The 22,398-nt window shown below is 51.1% G+C and overlaps 1 protein-coding gene across 1 annotated transcript; it reads left to right on the forward strand.

The window, feature by feature from the left end:
• The first annotated feature begins 970 nt into the window (after positions 1 to 970).
• On the forward strand, positions 971 to 19,053 carry BPIFB1 (BPI fold containing family B member 1). Its single transcript, XM_045981832.1, has 15 exons — positions 971 to 1,085; positions 2,177 to 2,318; positions 2,961 to 3,068; positions 3,783 to 3,932; positions 4,946 to 5,027; positions 8,839 to 8,902; positions 10,637 to 10,722; positions 11,734 to 11,913; positions 12,756 to 12,809; positions 13,292 to 13,450; positions 13,888 to 13,955; positions 14,481 to 14,526; positions 15,585 to 15,648; positions 16,572 to 16,648; positions 18,931 to 19,053. Exons 1-15 carry the CDS (start codon positions 971 to 973, stop codon positions 18,961 to 18,963), a joined length of 1,428 nt encoding a protein of 475 aa, XP_045837788.1. The 3' UTR covers positions 18,964 to 19,053.
• Positions 19,054 to 22,398: the final 3,345 nt, after the last annotated feature.

Raw genomic sequence — 22,398 nt, forward strand, 5'->3', positions numbered from 1 at the left:
AGGATCTTCCCTCCTTCTAAGCAGGACAGTCTATAGGAGGCAGAATTTTCCCTGGAGCTCAGAGGCTGAGCCAGGGTGTAAGCTGGAGAGCTCAAGACCCGTTTACAGGAGCTGATGCTCTGCCCTGTGGCGGGGATAGAGTACAGCCAAGGAGCCAGAATCCCCCAAGGTCCTCTCCCAGGAAGGCACGCAGGCCTCTCCCTCCCTCTGGCTTCCTCTCCTGAGCTCCAAAAAGCCACCTATCCCCTTTTCAGGCCCCTTAGGATCAGACAAACAGCTTTTCTGTCCTTTGGCATCCTACCTGAATACCCATTTCCCCCTGCCTCCAAACATCCTGTCCTGGGCAGATGGCAGCCCCAAAGGCAACATTTCTCCAAGTGCAGTCTGGGGTCTCTGGTTGCAGGAGAGGGGAACCTTGGCAGAAGGGAAGTGTGGGCATAGTTCTAAAGGATGAATAAGAGTCCAGCAGGCAGATAAGGAAGGAGAAAAGCGCCACGGGAAGCAGGAAGAGTTAGGACAAAGGTGCAGACAACAGGACAGAATGGGGTATGTTCTGGGAACTTCAAGCAATTTGGAATGATCAGAACTTTATAGAGCAAGAGGGAAATAAGCAGGAGGTGAAATTGACTGAGTTTGGACTATGACTATGGAGGGTTTTAAGTGCCTGACTCTATGAAGCAAGGCACTGCTTCATTATGTTCATTTGCCAGATGAGAAAACTGAGGCCTAGAGAGGCTGAGCTGAGGGTCCAAGGCCATACAACTAGCACCTAGCAGCAGACTCAATGGTCAGGCTCCAGAGCCGACACTCTTAACCACTTCACTAAACAACGTCTTCTGGACTTTGTACCCCAAGTCACCAGGTATGGTGGGCCTACCCTTGACCTCTCTGCCCAGCTAACAGATTCTTTCACCTGTGCTCACCCCAGGTTCCATCCCCTGTCACCTGCTGCTCACCGATCCCCACAAAGATGGCTGGTCCATTCACTGTCACCCTCCTCTGTGGTTTGCTGGCAGCTACGTTGGCTGGGGCCACCCTCAACCCCCCTGCAGTTCTTAGCCTCGGCCGAGAAATCATCAAAGAAAGTAAGTCTTGGGGTGCCTCCCTCTCCCTCTCGCCTGACCCCCCCCCCAAAAAAAGGCAAGTCTTGGTCATCCAGGCCGTACCACCATAAGGCAAGAGGGCAGGTGGAACAGCCCTCCAAAGGAGGGAGGGAGTTTCCCATCATTGGGAGTGTGCAAGGCACAGCTGGGATCCCGGCTCTAGGGTGAGACTCAAGTGAATGAATTGTAAAGGCTGGGAGTGTCTGTGATCTCAAGAGTCCATGAGTCTAAGATCCTCCCTTCAATTCCATGATTCCACTGGGCTCCATCTTTCTTTGTGTCCCTCCAGAGCCTCTGCTGACAGGGTTTAACATTTTGTCCACCGACAAAGGAGGAATATTTACAAGTCCCACCTCCATTATCACGGAGCAGACAAAAGGAGCAACACACAGGGACTCTGGGGCACAGCAGGAGACACACCCCGCCCCCCACCCTGTCATTCTGCCAGAGGGTTGAGGGAGCTGGGGTATTTATACACCAATTCCCATCCATCATGGGCTGAGGGTTGCTTCCGGGGCCACTTCCAGAGTCGCCTGCTCTTCACACAAGGCAAATGGGCTCTGCCTGCCAGGGGAAAAGTCCAGCAGGGACCAGAACCTGAGGCTCCCGGCCTCTCCTCTCTCAGCTTAGCACCTGAGACTCTATGGACAGCAGGCCCATGAGATGGGGTGCCAAAGAGTTGTTAGCAAGTATGTTTTGGCAACCAAACAACCCCAACAAAGCCTTGGGGGTTCCCTGCCTTCTGGCTCCGGAGAGTTTGCTGCTGGCTGGTGGGAGAGAGGCAGGCCCCTAGCGTATCCCGACCAACACTCCCACAGAGGCTGGCAATGCTCAGAGGGGTGAATGGCCCCGCCTATGCCCCCAACTTAGTCCTTATGTGCAAATGACCTATCTAGACCATCATCCTCAAAGCCACATATCACAGTAGAGGGTAGAGATGGAGCCATCCGTTCCCTGGCCTTATGTCCGGGTCCAGGCAGCCCTGGGTGATGCCCCCTCCCGGCCTAAAGCCACGGCCAAGCCATCCGTCGCACCCCTCCTGCTGGACCCTGACATCTGGGATCTGCCTCCAGGGCTGACACAGGAGCTGAACGACCATGATGCCATAGCCATCCTCCAGCAGCTGCCCCTGCTCAGCGCCATACGGGAGAAGCCAGCCGGGGGCATCCCCATACTGGGCAATGTGGTGAACTCTATCCTCAAGCACATCATCTGGTAAGTGGAACAGGACCACGCTGGGCGCTAGATCCCTCCCCCACCCCCCAACCCACTCCCACCCAGGACACACTTGGCATGATCCCTTGGCCAGTCGAGTTAACAAGAACCATAAGAGAGTGACACAGGCACCCTAGCGGGGTGACCCCAGAGGAAGGTGGCCTGGGGTAGGACAGTGAAAGGCAAAAGTGACACTTCTCGGTGGAAGTGGCAGGTGAGCCAGTGACTCCATGCTCACCAGGAGACAAGAAGTAAATGGCAATCCAGGGAGTGGGACCAGCCTGACAAAGGCACAGGGTGTGTGACAGTCACTCAGAATGGCTGACGCTCACATCCCACGGTATGGAACGGAGAGGTCAGTGGGGCTGGTCACAGAGGGTCTTCCAAGTTAGCCCAAGGCTCTGAGATTCATCTCTTAAGTGGCAGGGATCCATGGAAGCATCTTTAGCAGTGGTGGGGGGGTGGGGTTGGGGGCCAGACCATGCTGGGGAAGAGTCAGTGGATGGGGCTTAGGTCCAGTTGCTGGCTGGACACCCCTGGCTGGGCATCAGGGGAGACAGGAAAGAGTTAGGGGGGCCAGTTTTCAGATGATATTCAGTTGAGCATGAGGCATGAATCTCATCTGTCCCATGTCCCATCCAGGCTGAAAGTCACCTCAGCCAACATCCTGCAGCTGCAGGTAGAACCCTCAGATGAGGGTCAGGGGCTGACGGTCAAGATCCCCCTGGACATGGTGGCTGGACTCAACACGTGAGTGTCCCCTCAGTCAGATACGGCAGGCCCAACAGATTCATTCATGCATTGCCCCTTTCCTCCATGCAGGTATCTGGGGAAAGAATCCCAGGCAGAGGGAAGAGCAAGTGCAAAGGTCCTGAGGCAAGAGATGCTTGCTTTGTCCAAAGAATGGCAAAGAGGATAGTGAGGGGTGTGTGTGTGTGTGTGTGTGTGTGTGTGTGTGTGTGTGTGTGTGTTAGAGAGAGAGAGGATCCTCTAGGACCCAGGGAGGGTCCCTGGAGGGCACCAGACTGCAGTTGGTGCAAGAGGGTGGTGGAGCAGAGGGAGAAAGAGCATCTTAAGCAGGCTCCATGCCCAAATTTGAAACCAATTCTAAGATCATGACCCAAGCCAAAATCAAGAGTCAGACACTTAACTGATGGAGCCCCCCCCAGATCCCCCCAGATGCCCCCAGAGTTCCATTTTGTACATGTTAAATTTGAGGCACCTGTAAGACATCTGGGTAAAAAGTTGAGCATAACAGGGCGTAAGTTGCCCTGTTGACATGGGCAGAGGATTTAAACCAGGACAGGAATCCAAAACCTGAAGCTGGTGGGGTGAAACCTGGGGGAGATGAGGAGAAACCATCAGAGGATCTTGAGCTGGGAGGTGAGAGAACCAGAAGACTGAGCTAGACAGCAGGCTTGCTCTGACCTGGGACTGAGACAGTGCGGGCATCTCCACTCCCAGACCCCTAGTCAAGACCATCGTGGAGATACACATGGAAACGGAGGCACAAGCCATCATCCACGTGAACACCAGTGAGAGGGGCGATGCCCACCTGGTCATCGATGACTGCTCCAATAGCCAGGGGAGCCTGCGCATCAGCCTGCTGCAGAAGTGAGTGTGGCCGCCTCCTGCTGGGTTCCCACCACACCTGGGAGGGAAGCCGGGGGTGAGGGAGAACACTGAGGCCCAGAGAAAGAAAGGGACTGATCTCTCCTGACTCCTGAGCTGAGGATCCTTTCAGGGACTCTGATGACAAAGAAAGTTCATGACATCAAGTGCAGAAACAAGGTTGGTGGGATTTCAGGCATTCTGCCTGGAAGTGGGGCAAACATTTCAAGGTGGAAAGGAGTCCCTCAACCAACCTTGGGCGGGCCTGATTGGAGCCATGGGTAAAGATATGCTTTGGAGTCAAGCAAATCCATCACCTTCATTTACTGTCCGTGTGCTGCTAACCAGTGCGTCCCTTTGACTCAGCTTCAAGGCCCCAGTGAGACTATGAGATCAGGCTACAGCTGTAAACACTCAGCACACTGGGCATGGTCCTTCCCTCCACTCCTCCTTATCAGGAGAATGGGGAGACATGCCAATGCCATCATCCCAGTCTCCAACACACACTCTAAAGACAACCCCCAGCTTCTACTCCCTGACAACTCTCAGCCACCATCTATAATTGGCTGGGGGTCTGGAACAGGCTGTGTGACCTTGAGTAAGTGCCTTCCTCCCCTGGACTTTCTGTCTTCCCTTCTGTAAAATAGCATCATCTCAAGCTCTCTGATATGAGGAATTTGAGAGGCAGGGTGGCAGTTTGTGGGGGTTAGGGAGGGAAAAAATGAAACAAGATGGAACCAGGGAGGGAAACAAGTCATAAGAGACTCTTAATCCCAGGAAACAAACTGAGGGTTGCTGGGGGAGGGTGGGGGTGTAAGGGATTAGCGTGGCTGGGTTATGGACTTTGGGGAGGGTATGGGCTGCGGTGAGTGTTGTGAATTGTGTAAGACTGATGATTCACAGACCTGTACCCCTGGGGCAAATAATACATTATATGTTAATTAAAACAAAACAGAACAAAACAAAACAGCATCCTCTCTGACATGTCCTAATCTCTCTCCCCTTCTCTTCGGAAGGCTCTCCTTCCTGGTCAACCCCTTAGCGGACACCGTCATGGGCCTCCTGGTGCCAGCCCTGCCCGAACTGGTAAAAACTCAGGTGAGTGGACTCAGAGCCTCTCTGGCCTGAAAAGATTGCTCCCCCTGTGGGGGTGGGGTGGAACTGTAAGCTGGTGCTCAGGGACCTGTGTCTCCTTGAGTGGGAAACTTGTGGGTCTGACCACTCTTTCAGTGGATCATTGAGGTAAAAGTAATAGAACTGCCAAAAGTCACCCAAGAGACCTTGAACAATGATGTGCTGATAAATTATTAACAACTGACTCTGGGGAGGGTGAGTGGAAGGAACCCTAATTTGTAGCACTTGCTGATTTCTTTGGTGTAAACATGTGCTCCAAGGATAATTTCAAGCTACCTGTGGGATGTCACTGAGCAGAGTTGGTAAGAAACACACAGCAGCACACCACTGTATGGTATTTTCACCACATAAATGCAAATGACGTAAATAACCTCAAGAGCAATAGAGAATGGTAAAATACAACAAAATAATTAGGACAAATGAGTTTTGAGTTCTCATTAGCTTTGCATTTAGTATAACTTATTTAGTTGTAAATTTGTATAATTTAATTTTTTTTTTTTAAGATTTTATTTATTTATTTGACAGAGAGGAGATCACAAGTAGGCAGAGAGGCAGGCAGAAAGAGAGAGGAGGAAGCAGGCTCCCCGCGGAGCAGAGAGCCCGATGCGGGGCTCGATCCCAGGACCCTGAAATCATGACCTGAGCCGAAGGCAGCGGCTTAATCCACTGAGCCACCCAGGCGCCCCTAATTTAATTTTTTTAAAGATTTTTTATTTATTTATTTGACAGACAGAGATCACAAGCGGGGAGAGAGGCAGGCAGAGAGAGAGGAGGAAGCAGGCTCCCTGCTAGCAGAGAGCCCAATGCAGGGCTCAATCCCAGGACTCTGGGATCATGACCAGAGCCGAAGGCAGAGGCTTTAATCCAATGAGCCACCCAGGCGCTCCTGTATAATTTAATTTTTAATAATGTCTGGGTTTAGCCCATAGCTCAGAAATTCCTGAAAATTTAACACTTGGCCCTCACAAAGTGGTACGAGCTGGCTCATCAGCCTGTGGTCTTCAAGCATCTATCACCCCCAGGCCTGTTGGATTTATTTTTCTGAGTCAATAAATGCAAGTTCATTTTCTATGTCCCTTATATGTCACAGGTGAACTAAAACTGTAATTTTGACCATTGATTTCCACTGTAAATTCCAAGATAGTTTCACCACAGTGGGCCTCCTGGGGTTTGAAACACCTTGTCAGATAACTAATTTTTTTAAATAATAAAACATTTTTTAATCGAAAAGATGATATAATAACTCAAATGACTTTGGGGGGAAAGTGTCCATGACCCTTCCACCTTAACTTGGCAGCCATTTTCTCTTTGTAGATATACACCGTCCATCTCGACACAAGGCATTCTTCTTTTTTTTTTTTAAGAATTATTTATTTATTTATTTATTTGAAAGAGATAGATCACAAGTAGGCAGAGAGGCAGGCAGAGGGGGAAGCAGGCTCCCCACCGATCCCAATGTGGGGTTCGATCCCAGAACCCTAGGACCATGACCTGAGCTGAAGGCAGAAGCCTAACACACTGAGCCACCCAGGCACCCCAGGCATTCATATTTTTATTCCTTAAGTTATACCTATGTTCTATGCCACTGTATCATATTCATAATTATTATAACAGCCACAACATATTTAATACTTTACTGAACCATTTTAGAGACTGCTAAAAGGAATCTGAAAGTGAAGAATTCTGTAAGATTTGTCTTTTCTGACATGAAATATTTTTTCAGAAATCTTTTTCTATTTAAAGGTGGGAGGTTTTTTTCTCTTTATTTATTTTAGTGAGAGACAGGGAGAAAATGAGAGCACAGTCGGAAGGGGCAGAGGGACAGAGAGAGAGAAACTCAAGCAGATTCCACACTGGACACAGAGCCCGAATCAGAGCTTGATCTCCCAACCCCAAGATCACTACTTGAGTCGAAACCAAGAGTTCATCACTTAACAAGCTGTGCCACCCAGGTGCTCCTAAAGGTGGGAGTTTCTTAAAGTAGGCACAGCTGGAAATTTTTTCCAAGCTTCCAGCAAAATCATATTTTAATTGGCATCATACTTTACTAGCTAAAAAAATGTATTTTCCACTAGAAAATAGAGCATAAAAATGCTGTTTGGATAATATCTGTTTTTAAGAGTGAAAGTATATGAGCATAGTGAATGATATAAGAAAACTGGCATTCCATTAATCACCATGGTTTCCCACCATGAGTCAGTGGATTTGATACAATGGTCACATGAATATTTTACATGAAATGGACAGAAAAGGCACACCATGTTTAAATGTGCTGGGAACCCACCTAGAAAATGCCAAAGACCTTTTCAGTGGAAATATCTGTGTCCCAACCCTAGCTGCACATCAGAACCACCTGAGAAAGCTTTTAAAAATCCTGATGGAATTTCCTATGTAATGGCGCTAGGCAGGGCCATACTATCCCAGAGAATTCTAGCTGGTTTCCTGGAGGGTTCTAATGTTCTGGTGTACTCAGGGTTGAGAGCCCTTGGTGGAAGTGAAGGAAAGGTAACTGTGAGAGATGGTGTCAAGGTTGCCAGCGGCACGTTCCCATGAGAGACATGCTGGCCCTTGGCAGTGAATGGTGGGGGTCTCCGAGCCCAAGTCCTCCATCCTCCCTGGGTTCTGCATTGGCAGAGCAGCTAGAAGCAGGGAATGGGTTTTTCATAGAAAAAGTTAACTGTGCATAGAAAACTCTCACAGTGCACTGCCCTGGAAAATGGGCTGCCTAGAGCAGAGAACAAGACTCTGGGTTTGTTTTTTAAGATTTATTCATCGATTTGAGAGGGAGAGAGAGAGCATGAGCAGGAGAGGGTAAGGGGGAGAGAGAGAGAATCCCAATCAGAACCGACACTGAGTGCTGAGCGCGACATGGGGCTCGATCTCACAACCCTGAGATCATGACAAGAGTCGGATGCTTAACTGACTCCGCCACCCAGGAGCCAGGAGCCGGAGAACAAGACTCTTGAGTCCCACAAGCAACTGAGTCAAAGGTTTAACCTCCGCCTTAACCAAAACAGGTGAGGCCAGGATTCCATGAGGCCAGGGTTTCTTACCTTTCACATTATCGACATTCGGGTCATAGAATTCCTTGCTGTGGGAGCTGTCCTGCACACTGTGGGATGTCTACTGGCATCCCGGGCCTCTAGCCCCAGATGCATAACACCTCCCCCCGCCAGCTGTGACTCTAGAAACTTCCAGATATCCCCTATGCAAATAAATCAGCCCCCGACTGAGAACTGCTAGCAGTTTTAGTGGAAGAAGAGCTCAATAGACAAAGGGAGGTTGGAGCTAGAAACCCACAAGAGGCACAGAGGTTGTTCAGGAGTCTGGCTGGGTCTAGAGTCTGTTCTAGAGTCCCCCCGTTCTAGAGTCTGACGTGCAGAAGGAGCTTGGTAATGACTAGCTGGCCGAGTAAGTGAATGAAGAAATACATTCTCCATTTCCCTCTTATGGAAAACATGGGCTTTCGTGAACAGGACAAGGAGTCCGATGGGGAGGGCAGCTGGCTGGAAGGGTGCACCCTGGGCATAGGGTAAGGGAAAAACTACTGCAAAAAAAAAAAAAAAAAAAAAACCCAGGCAACACCGGGGGCCAGGGGACTCTGAACGGCAGGGATGGCTGGCGGAGAGACACAACACCAAGTCCTCAATCCCACAGACAGAAGCCTGGCTGGCCATGGGCACATGGGCTCAGGCTGGGTGGGCCAGGCACGGGTCGCTGTGGGGCCGTGTTCTGGCCCCTCCATCATGGAGCCTCTGCATTTGTGCTGTTGCAGCTGTGCCCCGTGATCAAGGCAGCCTTTGAGGACATGCAAGCGGACCTCCTGCAGCTGGTGAGGGGTAGGTGCCCTGCTCCCTCCCACCTCTTTCCTTTACTGCTGAGCCAGCCTCCACGCCCTGGCTCTGCCCAGGAGAGGCCTCGCAGGTCAAGCCTGAGCAGCAACTTGGCCCAGCAGCAAGTGCAATGAGCATCTGTGAATCCCTCCCAAAGATGAGCAGACGGGAATTCACCACACCTGTGATTTCACAAGTACCTACTGTGTGCAAGGGACTCTGTGAGTCAGATTTCCCAGTTCAAATCCCAGCTCTGCCCTGATTTGCTGTCACTTTAGGAAGTCCACTCCACCTCCTTATCCTTAGTTTCCTCCTCTGTAAAATGGGGTTTCTACATCCCTACATCACAAGATTGTGATGTGAGGATTAAGAGTTTACAGGGAGGCTGCCGGCACATACCAGGTGCTCTGCCCACCCAGGGAAGTGCTTACAAACAGGAGCTGAATGAATGGACAAACAAAAGTGTGATGAGACAGCAGTTACTACAGGCTATTAGAGAAGAGAAAACAAGGGAAGAGGCAAGACATGTGCTCAGGAAGGAGAACATATCTCCCTCCCTGAGAGTAGCTGGGATGGGAGGACTCAGGCTTCTTCCCGACCTCACAATTATGTGGTGCTCAGAGGTCTCAGAGTGGGAATTAGCAGGAAGAAGAAAATGCTACCATCCACTGTTTCGGGATCTGAAGAAGCTCACTCAGAGGGTGACCAGGGTGGAGGGGAAGAAGAGAAAGGAATCAATATGCAGTGAGCACCCAAAGAGCTCCTACTGGGCTGGGTTCCAGATAACTCCAGGAAGTAGCCATCATCACCCCACTTCACAGATAAGAAAACTGAGGCTCAGAGAGATCAAGTCGTTTGTCCAGGTTCACAGAGGAAATTAGTGATAGGAGAAGGCTTGACCCCACTTCTGCAAATTCCAAGTCTGGTGTCATTTAGATGTGAGCCAACTTAAATAGGAACCAGTCCTGTTCAACCTATGAGGTAATTACTATTGTATCTACCCCCATTTTAAGATGAGAAAATTGAGGTTCAAAGGTAGGATTGAGTAGCCAAGGCTACTGGGGATGGAACAGAAGTCTGTCTGGCTCCTCTGCTCCTCAGGGGCAGGGCAGATCTCCCCAGGGGAACAGGTGGTCCAAGGATCCACTCCCTGACTATCCCTGATCCTCTCCCCCCATGCCGCTGCCCTCCTCATGCTCCGCCCACCAGCCGGGCAGGTGAGACACCACTGCCACCTGGCGGCCACGCAGGGACTCCTCAGGCGAACACAAACTATCCAGTGCACAGATAGGCGTACACCAGGGATTCGGTCCTGGTGAGGGGTGCAAATCCCAGTCCCCTGGAGCAGGTAGAGAGTTATAAACAATAGTTCAGTCCTGTTCCAAACCAGGACCTTGGCATCAGACCGACTGGGTTCAAATCTATTCACAATATGACCTTGAGCAAGTCATTTTCCTTTTCTGAGCCTGTTCCCCATCTGTAAAATGGGGGTAATAATAGGACCCACCTCCTAAAGTTATTGTGAAGACTGAGTTTAAAGTGTAAGTATAAAGGTTTAGCACAGAACGTGGCACTTGATGGATGCGCAGTAAATGTCGTTCTCATTGTCAACATCGTCATTCCTTCTCCTCCTTACCAACCCCTAGGCAATAATGCAGCTCCCGCCAAAAGCAGCCCCCAAAGCGCCCCATCCAATACTGCCCTCCTCCCTCACAGAATGTTCCTCTTGTCTCCAAACAGCGCCTGTTTCCCTCGGCTCTGACCGCCTGCAGTTCGACTTTCTGTCTCCTGCCATCAAGGGTAATGTCATCCAGTTCGAGCTCGGGGTGAGTGTCACCGGATCTCGAAAGTAAAGTGGAGACATCACTGCCCTTCTTTGACTGCCAAGGACAGATATCGTGGGTCTGTTTCAGAGGAGAAAACACCACACACAGTTGGGACACACAGGCTGATTTGGGAATTCAGGCGGCCCAACCTGTCCCATGTAATCCATCCTGACAGAGGAAACCAGGAGGTGGAATCCAAGGGCAACACTCAGAGCATCGGCCCCAATGATCTGACCTCCACCTCTGGTTTCCCCAGTCAGAGCCCAGCGTATGCACGGGGGCTCTTGGCCTTCCTCTCAGGCGAGCCCCTGCCAAACCCCAAATCTCTGATGACCTTGAAACAAGAGCCCAGGACCAAGACACAGCCCTAGAAATCACACAGATCTGAGTGTCTCTCCCAGCTTCACAACTCCCTGGCTGTGGGACTTTGGGCAAGTTCTGTCACTTCTCTGAGGCTCAGTTTCCTCATCTATAAAATGGAGACAGAACTAGTCACCAAGAGGAAGATGACGTGAGGCTGCACAGGGCCTGGCAGGCAGGAGGAGCCGGAACTACCAGTGCTCTGTGAAATGTGGGGCCACACACTCACACTGGGGCTGGAGTCCCTGAGGGACCAGGCGAACCTGGACAGCGTCAGCCCAGCATTGTTTCCACGGATCCTTTGGGAAACGGTAGCAATCAAACGTTTTCATCAATTTTGTTGCAGTTTTGAATTTTCCCTTCATCCAAAGGGTTCATGAGGTATCTGAGAAGTCAAAACCTAAGTGCCATAGAAGACCTCTAGGTTTTGAAAAATCAAAGATTAACTGAGGGGTGCTGGTGGAGTCGATGTTGCCGGCCACGTGAGATCACTTATCACCTCAGGAAGGGCACTGAATCCCAAGATAAGCTTCCTGTCAGCAAAGGCACAAAGGGAAACAGGCTGAATGGTGTCATTTTCTTCTAGGTCGTTCCTGGGTAAGTTTTTGGAGTTCAAGTTCCTAGCCAGCTGTCTGTTTTGTGTCTTCTTAGGCAAAGTTGTTGGACTCCAATGGAGACGTGACCAAGCAGTTCAACAAGTCTGCAGTTTCCCTAACGGTGCCCTACCTGGACAGCACCCCCTTCAGCCTCACCGTGAGGCAGGATGTGGTGAACGCTGCTGTAGCTGCCTTGCTCCCTCCAGAGGAACTCGTAGTCCTGTTAGACTATGTGGTCAGTCTCGGCAAAGAAGGGCTCCCTCTGCTGCATCGTGGGAATGTCCTGAATCAAGGGGGCTCAAGGACGGCCCTAAGCCTCTGAGCAGTAATCCCCTGTCAGGCTCAGCTTAAATCCCTCCAGTAATAGAGAACTCACTCCCTGGTCTATCAGACTCTGCCTCTGACATAGAGCTCTAAAGCTGCAAATTCCCTCGTAACATCCAGCACCAGGCCTAGTTCTGCCCTCTGGAATCTGATACACCTGCTTCTTCTACCAAGTAGCAATCCCACTGAGCCAAAGGGCATCTTAGGTAGTGAGTAGTCCAAGGATAGCAGTCATGCCCCCACTCTCCACCGTGGGACCCATGGCAGACATCACTAATCGATCAGGATCCTTCTTACTATTGAGCCTAGATGCCAACATGGTCTCGGAATCCTTATCAACCCAGCACAGCAGACAACCACCACCAGTCAGCTGGAGTATGCCACCTCCTCCACAATGACCAATGGGGAAACTGAGGCCCAGAGGGGAAGGGGTTGGCCCAAAGTTGGTATGATGAGAAAAGGGGAATGGTCACCAGCAACCACATTCATGACTATAGTAAGAATTGGGTCACGTCTCCATGTCCTTAGGGAGCAGGGAGCTGCCCAAGACCCACTACTACCAACAATCCACAATAGAAGTCCAGGCCAGTGAGGACCCCATACCCCACAGCTGTTGACACAGAGGCTGGTTTCCACCAGTGACATTCATGGTGTCACCTCCCTGGCTCCTAGGGATCCAGGCAGTGGGGCTGCTGGAGGTGTGTCTCCCCTCTCCCCTCCAGCTGACCTGCTCTGCCTTCCCCTCATCCTCAGCTTCCTGAGCTGGCCCGCCGGTTGAAGTCCACCATCCAGGTGATCAGTGAACAGGTTGGTCCCCTTGCCGTCTGCAGGCTGATGGGTGCTTGCTGTGGTCTGTCCACTGACCTCTGGGGAGTAAAGTACATGTAGGACTGCTCCGCATCCTTCCAGCTATCCTCACCAAGATTTCAGTCTAGCAGGGCAGTGTGACCTGGATCACGTACTCAGATATTTCTGTTACAAGTGTGGTGACCAAGGATAGATTCTAGGGGTTATGAGGGCATTACTGGGGCACCTAATATAACCCAGGAAATGAGAGAGAGCTTCCCTGAGGAGAAGGGTATTCTAGATGGAGGGAGATGCAAAAAAAAAGGCCGTGAGATGGGGCCAGCAGCAATCCACTCCAGGATCGGAGAGAAGGACGGTGGCTGGACCAGGAGAGGAAGGAGGGAGGCCAGGAAGGGGACGGGGCCAGGCCACAGGGGCCACATGGGCCTGTGGGCCATTGTCAGGCCCTTGGGAGGCCTCATGCGGATCTGATGTCCTTCCAGGCTGCGAATCAGCTGGGGCCCACACAGATGGTGAAGATCCTAACTCAGGAGACCCCGGAGCTCCTTCTGGAGGGGGGCAGTGCCAAGGTGGCCCAGCTGGTCGTGCTGGAAGTCTTCGCCACCAATGAAGCCCGCCGCCCCTTCTTCACGCTGGGCATCGTGAGTTCAACTCTCTGCGGCACGAGCAGCGACCTGGGAGACCCTCCTGTTCGCTGCTCCTGTTCACCTCTCTTGCTTTGCTAACCATTTCCACCACTCTTGTCACCCAGCTCTGGTCCTGTGACTTCATTAGTTAAGCTCTTTGGGCAGTCCCTTAACTCACATGCACAGAAGGAATTGTATTAGCTCATAGACCTGAGAAGTGCAGACGGTCTGGCTTCAAAAACAGCTGCATCCAGGTGCTCGTCTTCACTCTCCTCTTCCCATCTGGCAACTTTGTTTTCCTATGTCCTGTGGTCATCCTCAGAGAGATTATCCCCTCGTGGATGTTCCCCACGCTGGTAATATCCTATCAGGTTGGCAACATCAGCAGGAAAAGCCTTTCTCCCCTTCCGCTTGACACAACCCCTGAAAGGAACGGGCTTCTCTCCCTGCAGGAAGCCAGCTCAGAAGCCCAGTTTTATACCAAAGGTGACAGACTTACGCTCAGCTTTAATGAAATCAGGTAAACGTGTAAATCATTCTCCCAGCCTGTGACCACTGGGTTGCTTTAAACACGCAGTGTTTTGAACCTCTGGGGTATGAGCATGGAGTAAAGGTATTCTGGAATGTGCAGAAAGGTGGCCTAGACTGGACTGTCCCGTTTTGGGGACCAAATGTCAAAGAGAGGCAAGGAAAGAAGAGTGGCTTTGCAGCAGCCATGGGACAGACTGACCCTGGCCATGGGAACGGCATGCCCACCACCATCCCCTCTGCCCATCCTGGATGACCCCAAGACACTGGCCCCGATGCTGACCCCATGAGCCCAGCCTGGAAGCACAGTGCTCCAGCTGCCTTTTGCTCCTCTGCCCACCTTCTCCCCACATCCCACAGACCTCCTGCTACCCAAAAGGGAGTTCAGGGGTTGCCAACTGGACCCCATTGGCACAAATAAAGCCCTACACAGTAGGTGCTCCGTAATATTTGTTGAATGAGTGAATGAATGAATGAATGAATGAGAGGCCATTCTCAAGGGCATCTTCTGTTGCAGCTCTGATCGGATCCACCTGATGAACTCAGGCATTGGACTGTTCAACGTGAGTATTAATAGATTGTCCCTGGGGCACGGAGGACAACCCAGGATGGTCCATTTGAAAAAAGAGACATTGACCAAGAATTGCTTGGAACAAGGTCACCCCTAGTGGGCTGGCCAGCCTCCACATTAACAGCCACAAAGCCCAACCTCCTTGCTTTGGTGTTTGCGGAGCACCTACTATATGCTGGACACAGCTGAGAACACAGGCATACTCACAGATACACAGATACACATTCATTTTCCTGCTGTAATACTGTGATCCCTAATTAGAAAACAAATGCCTTCTTGCCATCTCATTTTGCTCACACAGACTCATCTCAGTAACCCTGGACAGCCCCTTCCCTCTGGTCCTCCATTGCCCAAGCTGACTCAGAGCAGATCAGAGATCTCAGACTGGCTGCATCCTGTCTTCTGTCTTTGTTTTGTTTTTTGGTCCACAGGTATTTTATTTTTTATTTTATTTTTGGCTAACTTTTTTGTTTTGTTTTGTTTTTAAAGATTTTATTTATTTATTTGACAGAGAGAGATCACAAGTAGGCAGAGAGGCAGGCAGAGAAAGAGAGAGGAGGAAGCAGGCTCCCTGCTGAGCAGAGAGCCCGACATGGGGCTCGATCCCAGGACCCTGGGATCTTGACCCGGGCTGAAGGCAGAGGCTTTAACCCACTGAGCCACCCAGGCACCCCATTTTTGGCTAACTTTTAAGTGGAGAGGTTCCCACATGAAAATTAGAACTTTGACTTCACTGGAGAAGTCAAAACTCAGGAAACAGGGCAAAATTCCCTCAAGGCAGATTCAGCTAGAACACAGCAGTGGAGCCCCTGAGGGTAGGGGGTGTATCCCTCTCATGCTCCCCGACCCCCCACCAACACACCCACACACTAGGACGCAGGGCCCAGCTGGACTGGTTCTGCCCCCAGCCTGGCTGGTCCCGGGAACCCTCACAGCTCTGACTGGCAGGAGCCTGGGATTCCAGCATCTCCCCTGGCTGCCCTGGCCATGGGACGGGGCTTGGGGGACTTGGGATCCTCAGCCAGGTAACAATGCCCCTCTCTTTCACAGCCTGAACTTCTGAGAAACAGCACCACTGAGATCCTCGTCTCTGTCCTCCTGCCAAACGAAAACGGTGCGTCACTTTGCTATCCATCCCCCAACCCTCAGGATTTTGAGGGTGGGTGCTTCACTCCTTCTGCCTGCATCTCACTTTCCATCCATCCTCAGAGCCTGCTTCCAATTCTGCCTCCTCCAGGAAGCCTTCTTGGTTGCCCAACTCGAAATGACCTCTTCCATCCCCAACTTTCCAGTCCAGTTCCTTTATGAGTACCAGGAGGCAATGCCTCTGCCTCAAAGGGCTGATGGCCAGAGAGAGACAGGGGTGTAAACAGCTAAAGCATACTCGAGGTGCCTCAGGGAGCCCTGGGTTCAAGTGCTGATTCCCCTTCTTGCTGGCCACCTGGCCTTGAATAAGTTACCTTATCATCCTAACTCAATTTCTCCATCTGTAAAATGGGAAAATAAAAGCACCTTCCTCCGGCACATAACAGAGAGGATGTTTATAAGGGGCCGAAGGAGGAGCCTGGCCCAGTTGGGTCTCAACATCTCTTAACCGTTGGTGGTGTTTGCACTGTTGTTTGTGTTATTGGTGGAGGAAGCCGAGAGAAATGGTCAAATTCCTCTAACTAAGCCCCGGGTTGTGGGGGTGGGGAGAATTATTAACCTCTGCCAACTACATTTTTTCACTTCTTTATTTTATTAGAGTAGGAAACCTCAATGTATCGACACCTCTGTTGAATGACAGGAGCCCCTGATGGTTCTTTAGCCGAAGTGTGACAAAGCACGTGAAAGGAGCCCTTGGAAGGCGCCAGCAGCTGGTGCTGGAAGCACAGGGCAGGGAGATGAGGCTGGCTGGGTGCTGGGGCCAGAGGGCAGCTGAGCAGAGGCAGGAGGGACAGTGTGCCAGGCCCTGAGTTCCGCCCCCCACCCCCCACCCCCGTGGCTGCTCAATCCTACCCCAAGCCCAGCGGCCTCTGACCACATTTATTATTTCAGGCAAATTAAGATCCGGGATCCCGATATCGATAGTGAAAGCCTGGGGATTCGAGGAAGCCTCATCCTCTCTTACCAAGGTGAGTGGGATTAAATGTCCTGCCCCCAGGGAGGGCACAGTTGCTGGGGGAGCCCTGGGCTGGGAGGCAGGGCCTGCACTCCAGTGCTGACCCAGCCAGTCACTCATGGGGGGGTCCTGGACCGGCCCCTTCTTTTCTCGGGGCCTCACTTCCTCATCTGTAAGCGTGAGAATGTGAGCGTCCTAGTCTGGGGAGCATTCCCCTCCAGCCCTCTCTCCACTCTACCTGTTACTCATTCATGCACCGGTTCCTTCATGCAGTAAGTTTTGCCCCATGGTAAGTGCTCCAGAGGCACTCGCTGAGCATCGACCCTCCTTGACAGCTGCTAGGGAGGGGGGCCATAGCAGCATCACTCCCAGCCCCCAAATATTAGCGTTAATAATATTCAATAGCGCATCATTGTTTCATGCCACTGGACAGCATCTTGTTTAGTCTTCACACCCATCAATGGGGCGGATGCTGCTGTAATCCCCATTTTACAGATAGGGAAACTGAGACTCAAAAATGGCAAATCCATTTCCGAAGACACACACACAGTAGGTGGCAAAGTTGGGATCTGCACTCCGCACCAGCCCTTATAACACCTGCTTTGGGCCCCAGCTTCTGCAGGAGCCGATGACAGCAAAGTGGGCCTGGCTCGGTCAGCCAGCCAGCAGGCATTTCCCAAGCGGCTACTGTGTACCAGGCACCAACCACAACACTGAACAAAACCGCTACCTTCCGGGAGTTTCTATTCCGCTCTAGGTGGGGGAGACATTGAAAGCAGAATTATTTAGAATTAAGAAAACCCACAAGTGATTGCCTACCTACGCTGCCATGGCCAAGGTGTCCAATCCAAGGCTAGAAGGCGCTTTGGCCAAAACTTTAACTCGTTTTAGTCCTATGTCAAATCTTTAGTCCTGGAGGGAGGAGTCAAGATGGCAGAGAAGTAGCAGGCTGAGACTACATCAGGTAGCAGGAGATCAGCTCGATAGCTTATCTAAATCTTTAGTCCTTAGTCAAAGCTGTGAATTGGTATTCCTGACTTCCTGAGCTTTTTTGTTCTGGAGAAATTCAGAGAGGAAAGGAAGTCTGGAAAATGCCTCCCCATGCCACAAGGTCAAGGGTAGGAGGCTTTGTTAACTAGTGTCAAAGGCAAGTTGATGTATGACTTACTATCAGTGGCCCACCCTCAAAATCTATGTCTACCCTTCAGCTGGCTGTGATGGAGGATAGTGAGAGCAGGGCTGTGGACAGCACAGAGAGAGGCTGGAAGTCAAGACTCAGGAACTGGAGGACCAGTGCAGTCCCAGCTCTGCCTCTCTCTAGCCATGACCTTGGGCAGGTCCTCTGTCCTGAGCCCAGCTTCCTCCTCCATAAAACCCAGCAGATGTGCAAATACATCAGTCATACTTGAATGCACTACAATACAATGACCCAGTTATAATATAAGGAGTTTATCTAAAATACATATTATACTTGATTCATGTTGGGTGAGCAAGTTTCCATAGAACTGGATGGCTAGAGCTTGGTTCCATTCACATATCTCTTATGAAGGGGCATTTGGCTACTTTTTTTTTTTTTTTTTTGTCAGCTTGCATTGCATAATCCATCATTTGCACTTTGGGTTGGAAAGGTAGCATATCATTCTTTGGATCCGTTTCCAAGTTTCCTGTTTTGCTCTATTCATTTATTTTGAGTGAGCAGCCCATTGATTTCCTTTTTATAGCTTTGTAATATATGTTTTAAAAGCTAGCTGAAGGAATGAATAAACGGACAGATATGAGATAAATCAAGTAGAGTTTAGAAAGAGCTAATGGTAGAATCTAGGTGCTTAGTAGACAAGTGGTCCCGGGGAAATTCTTTCCAATCTGCTCTCTGTTTAAAAATTATAATAATAAAATATTGGGGGAAATCTAATAGGTTAAGTTCCTTGCATCACACTTAGGTTCAAAAAGAAAAAAAAAAAAGGCAGAGTGTTGTTGTTAAAAAGTTAGCTGGCTGGGACCCAGTGAATACAGCTGAATGCAGATCAAAATCTGCATTTTATGAGACTTCTTGGGGAGTTCTGGTGATCACCTGGGCTTGGGGACAACAGTCCTACACAGTCCCATCTTCTGCATGCAGATACTTTGTCTGTACCCAGATCCCTGCACCGTGTCACTGTTCACACACAGATTCTACTCCTCTGACCCTTCAAAGAATTCTGTGTACATTCAAGGTCATGATCCCCAGTGCCATTGGCCACCCCGTGGAGGGCCACCAGCATAAACACTGAATTGACTTTTTTCCTCCAACTCCAGGATTCCCTTGTGATCACTCCAGCCTCCTCTTAGACCACCAGACCGCTCTCCTCTCTCCCATGAAGACTTGGATGGTGGCCATCCAGGGTAGGCTGGGTCCCAGAGGGAGTACGGAAGCCAGCTCTGTAGACTCTCTCTTTCTTCTGCAAGAAATAAATGCCTATTTGTGACTCCTAGAGTCTGGAGTATATCTTTGTCCTCCCTCAGGAGTCATTTTGCCTCTAGCAGGCTTGGAACTAGACATCCAAGCCACATCTGGGTCATGTTTAGGCACCTCTGAGCCAATCTGGGCCATGCCCAAGCTATATCTGGGCCATGCCCAAGCTATGTCTGGGCCATATAGGGACTATATATGGAAATGTCCAGGGTCATGGTTGCCTCCCTGGACCCCAGGAATAAGAAAGCCCTCCTACCTTCTGTGTCAGCCTCAACAGCACCTAGGGTGGGATAACCTCTTTGGTGGGGGACACATTTTGTTGATCTAGATGGTGTACAGTCTTGAGGGTTCTCAGAACACGGTGACTCTGGAGGCAAATGAACTAGGCTTTGAGTCCTGGCTTGGCCCCTCAGGGGTAGTTTGACCCTGGGATGTGGCTCCCCCTCTGTGAGTCTCCATTTCCTTCTCTATAAAATGGGGAGAGTCATAGTCTTCATCTTGGAGTAGGTCGGGGGATGAGGATGAAGTGAGAGAGCAGGGTTCCTGGCACATGGGAGGTACCCGGACGGTGTCATCTCTGGGTAATGTCATTGTCCCTGTTGTTACCTGGCCTTCAGGGTGTCGGGCCTTATCACTAAAGGCCTTTCCCACTTGGACAGTGTTTGATGGCCATTGCCACCTGGCCTCCCTGATGCCAGCAGGTTCAGGACGAACAACAGGGCCCCTGTTCTCCAGACTCTGGGCCTGACCTGGTATACAGAGCCCTTTAATTACACAAGGGACCACAGGAAGGGACAGGTGGGTGTTTCAGGAAAAATCACTGCAGGGCATAAACAGATGTAAGAACAGGTGACAGCCTGGGAATGCAGCCAGGAAGGAGTTTCTCCTATCTACAGGAGAGACAGGCCGAGAGGGACATAGAAGGGTCAGGATAAGCCCTTACACAAGGTGCTTGCATAGGGTTGACAAACACTTTCAGGGCCAGGCCCCATGTGGCAGCTTCCTCAAGCATCTCCGACTCCCAGACACACTTTGCCATCCACATCCCCACACATCACATTCCATTACTTTCCTTAGTCATGACTGAGTCTGGATTAGAACCCTCTCTCACCACAAAGATGAGAAAGCCAGTCTCCCCCTTGGTGGCAGCTCCCTTCTGGCTCCCTAGGGTTGTGTGAGGATCTGAAGGGAAGGGGTACTTCCAGGAGCCTGGACGATGGGGCAGGGCCTCTAGTTTGGTTCCACCTAGTCCTAGGGATGGGATCTCTGTCCAGTGGCTCCAATGCCTGGCCAGATTGGGGCACTTCTCCAAAACAGCCCTGGCTCCCAGGTTCCAGGCACCCATGATCTCTTCCTGGAGGAGAGGTGTCCTGGAGGTTGGTGGAAAATAACCTGTTTCCTCACCCACTAGGTTAGGGGGCAACTCCACACTGGCTCCCACAGTGCCCCACAGGATGGAGCCCACCTTGGGGTCTGGCTCCTTCCCCGCCTCTTTCCCCCTCTCCTGGCCTCTCCTGGGATCACTTCTCAGATCCGCCACCTGCAGGCCTTAGTTAATGCAGGGGTCCGCACCGACCCTGCCAGCTGCGCCCACTCACAATGGGGACACCAGGACACCCATGTAAGAGGACCTTTGCACACCAAATTTCCCTTCCACTGGGTAGCCAGTCCCTTCTCTGGGACCTGATTTCAAATCCTACTTTTGCCACTGCGGACAGGCTGTGTGACCTTGAGCAAATCACTTAACCCCTCGAAGACCCAGTGTTCTCCTCTCTAAGACAGAAATTAAAATAAGTAGTTTTTTTTTTTAACCCTTCCTCTGGATCAGGCCCTGTGCTGACATCTCCATGAGTTACCTCCCTGAATCTTCACAAATACCGGCAAACACATCGGTGGATTTGTTATCACCACTTTACAGACATGAAAAGTGAGGCTTGGATGAAAAAGCAACTTGCCCGCGGTTCCACAGTTACTGAGTGACTGTGGGGATTCGAACCCAGGCCTGTCTGGCTGCAGAGGCACAGCACAGAACCATGTATGGAAAGGGCTGGCTCTACCACTTGCCTGTTCCCCACCACACACACCCCCAACACACCCCCTTACTCGCTTAGGTTCTGAGACTGACACATCCTGTATTGGGAGCCTCCTTGGCTCTCTCCCAAGAGCTGAAGGCCCTGCCCCAAGCTCCATGGCTCTGATGTCATTCCTAAGGGAAAGGACCCACCCCCAAACCCACAGAGCCCCCACCCTCCTTCCCCTGGAGGTCTGTTGGCCCTGGGCCCAGGGCCTGCCCCTCAGGCCTCAGTGATGAGCCCTATTGGTTTTGGCCAGCAGCCCCTTGCCACCTGATGCCAAGAGGACCCCTTCCTCCACTGAAGAGCTCCTCTGAGCACAAACCCTGGCCCCACCCCGCCGGGCTTCAGAGCTCAGGTTATAAAAGTTGTGCCTTTCTGGAAGGCTGGAGACAGAGACCAGGGAGACTCCGGGCAATCCTGTGATTGGAGAGGTAAGGACAAGGAGGGCACTTCTCAAATGTTTCCTGAGCACCTACAAGAATGTGGATGGGTGCACAGGTTCTTAGTAGTTCGAATCCAAGCGCTGCTACCTATGTGACCTTGGGCGATTCGTCTTTCCTCTCTGAGCCTCAGGTCTGTCATCTGTAAATTGGACTCACGATCCGTGATCCCAGACCATTGCGGTGGGGACTCAGTGATGTGATGAAGCTTTACAACGTTCTTGGCACAGTGCCTGCTCCCTCGAAAGCACTCAAGTGGAAATTGGGGCTGGTTGGGATGACTTAAGGCAAGAGGGGAGAGCTGGAACACGGTGTGATGTAAGAAGGGCAGGAAGGAGGGAGACACCCGACGTGGGTGAATTGACTGAGAAAAGTACCAAAATAGGGACCAACTAAACTCTGGTGGGACGAATCATGGGTGAATGTCAGTTCACCCTGGAAGCAAAATATGAGTGTTTAATGCCATGAGTACCAACTTTCCCAACCAAAACTTGCATATGAAAGCGAACAATTACATTTTTTATTACCCAGCATAATCACTGTTCTGAGCTCCTATGACACCAAGCAACAAAAAACTGGATGCTACAGGTGCAAGGCATTGCCAGGATTTTCTCAGGTACTTCAGAGTACACTCGGCCTTTGGGGGCCTCCTGTCCTTGCTCAGTGGCAGCGTTTACCCTCTGAGTGGCTGCCTCATAGGCACAGCATGGGGGTCAGGGGGGCTCCCGGGTGGGCCCTGCTGATGCTGGAGCGGTCTGCATCCCAGCTGGTCTCTGCCTCGAAGTCCCAGAGGCTG

This window comes from Meles meles, chromosome 16 (genome assembly GCF_922984935.1).
Source record: "Meles meles chromosome 16, mMelMel3.1 paternal haplotype, whole genome shotgun sequence".
Lineage (NCBI taxonomy): Eukaryota > Metazoa > Chordata > Mammalia > Carnivora > Mustelidae > Meles > Meles meles.

Excerpts from the sequence above, each read along its gene's own strand:
- BPIFB1 (XM_045981832.1), top strand. The coding sequence starts at position 971 with ATGGCTGGTCCATTCACTGTCACCCTCCTCTGTGGTTTGCTGGCAGCT. Across the intron at positions 14,527-15,584 it reads CAGGCATTGGACTGTTCAAC|CCTGAACTTCTGAGAAACAG; the intron begins GTGAGTATTAAT and ends TCTCTTTCACAG. Across the intron at positions 16,649-18,930 it reads CCTCATCCTCTCTTACCAAG|GATTCCCTTGTGATCACTCC; the intron begins GTGAGTGGGATT and ends CTCCAACTCCAG.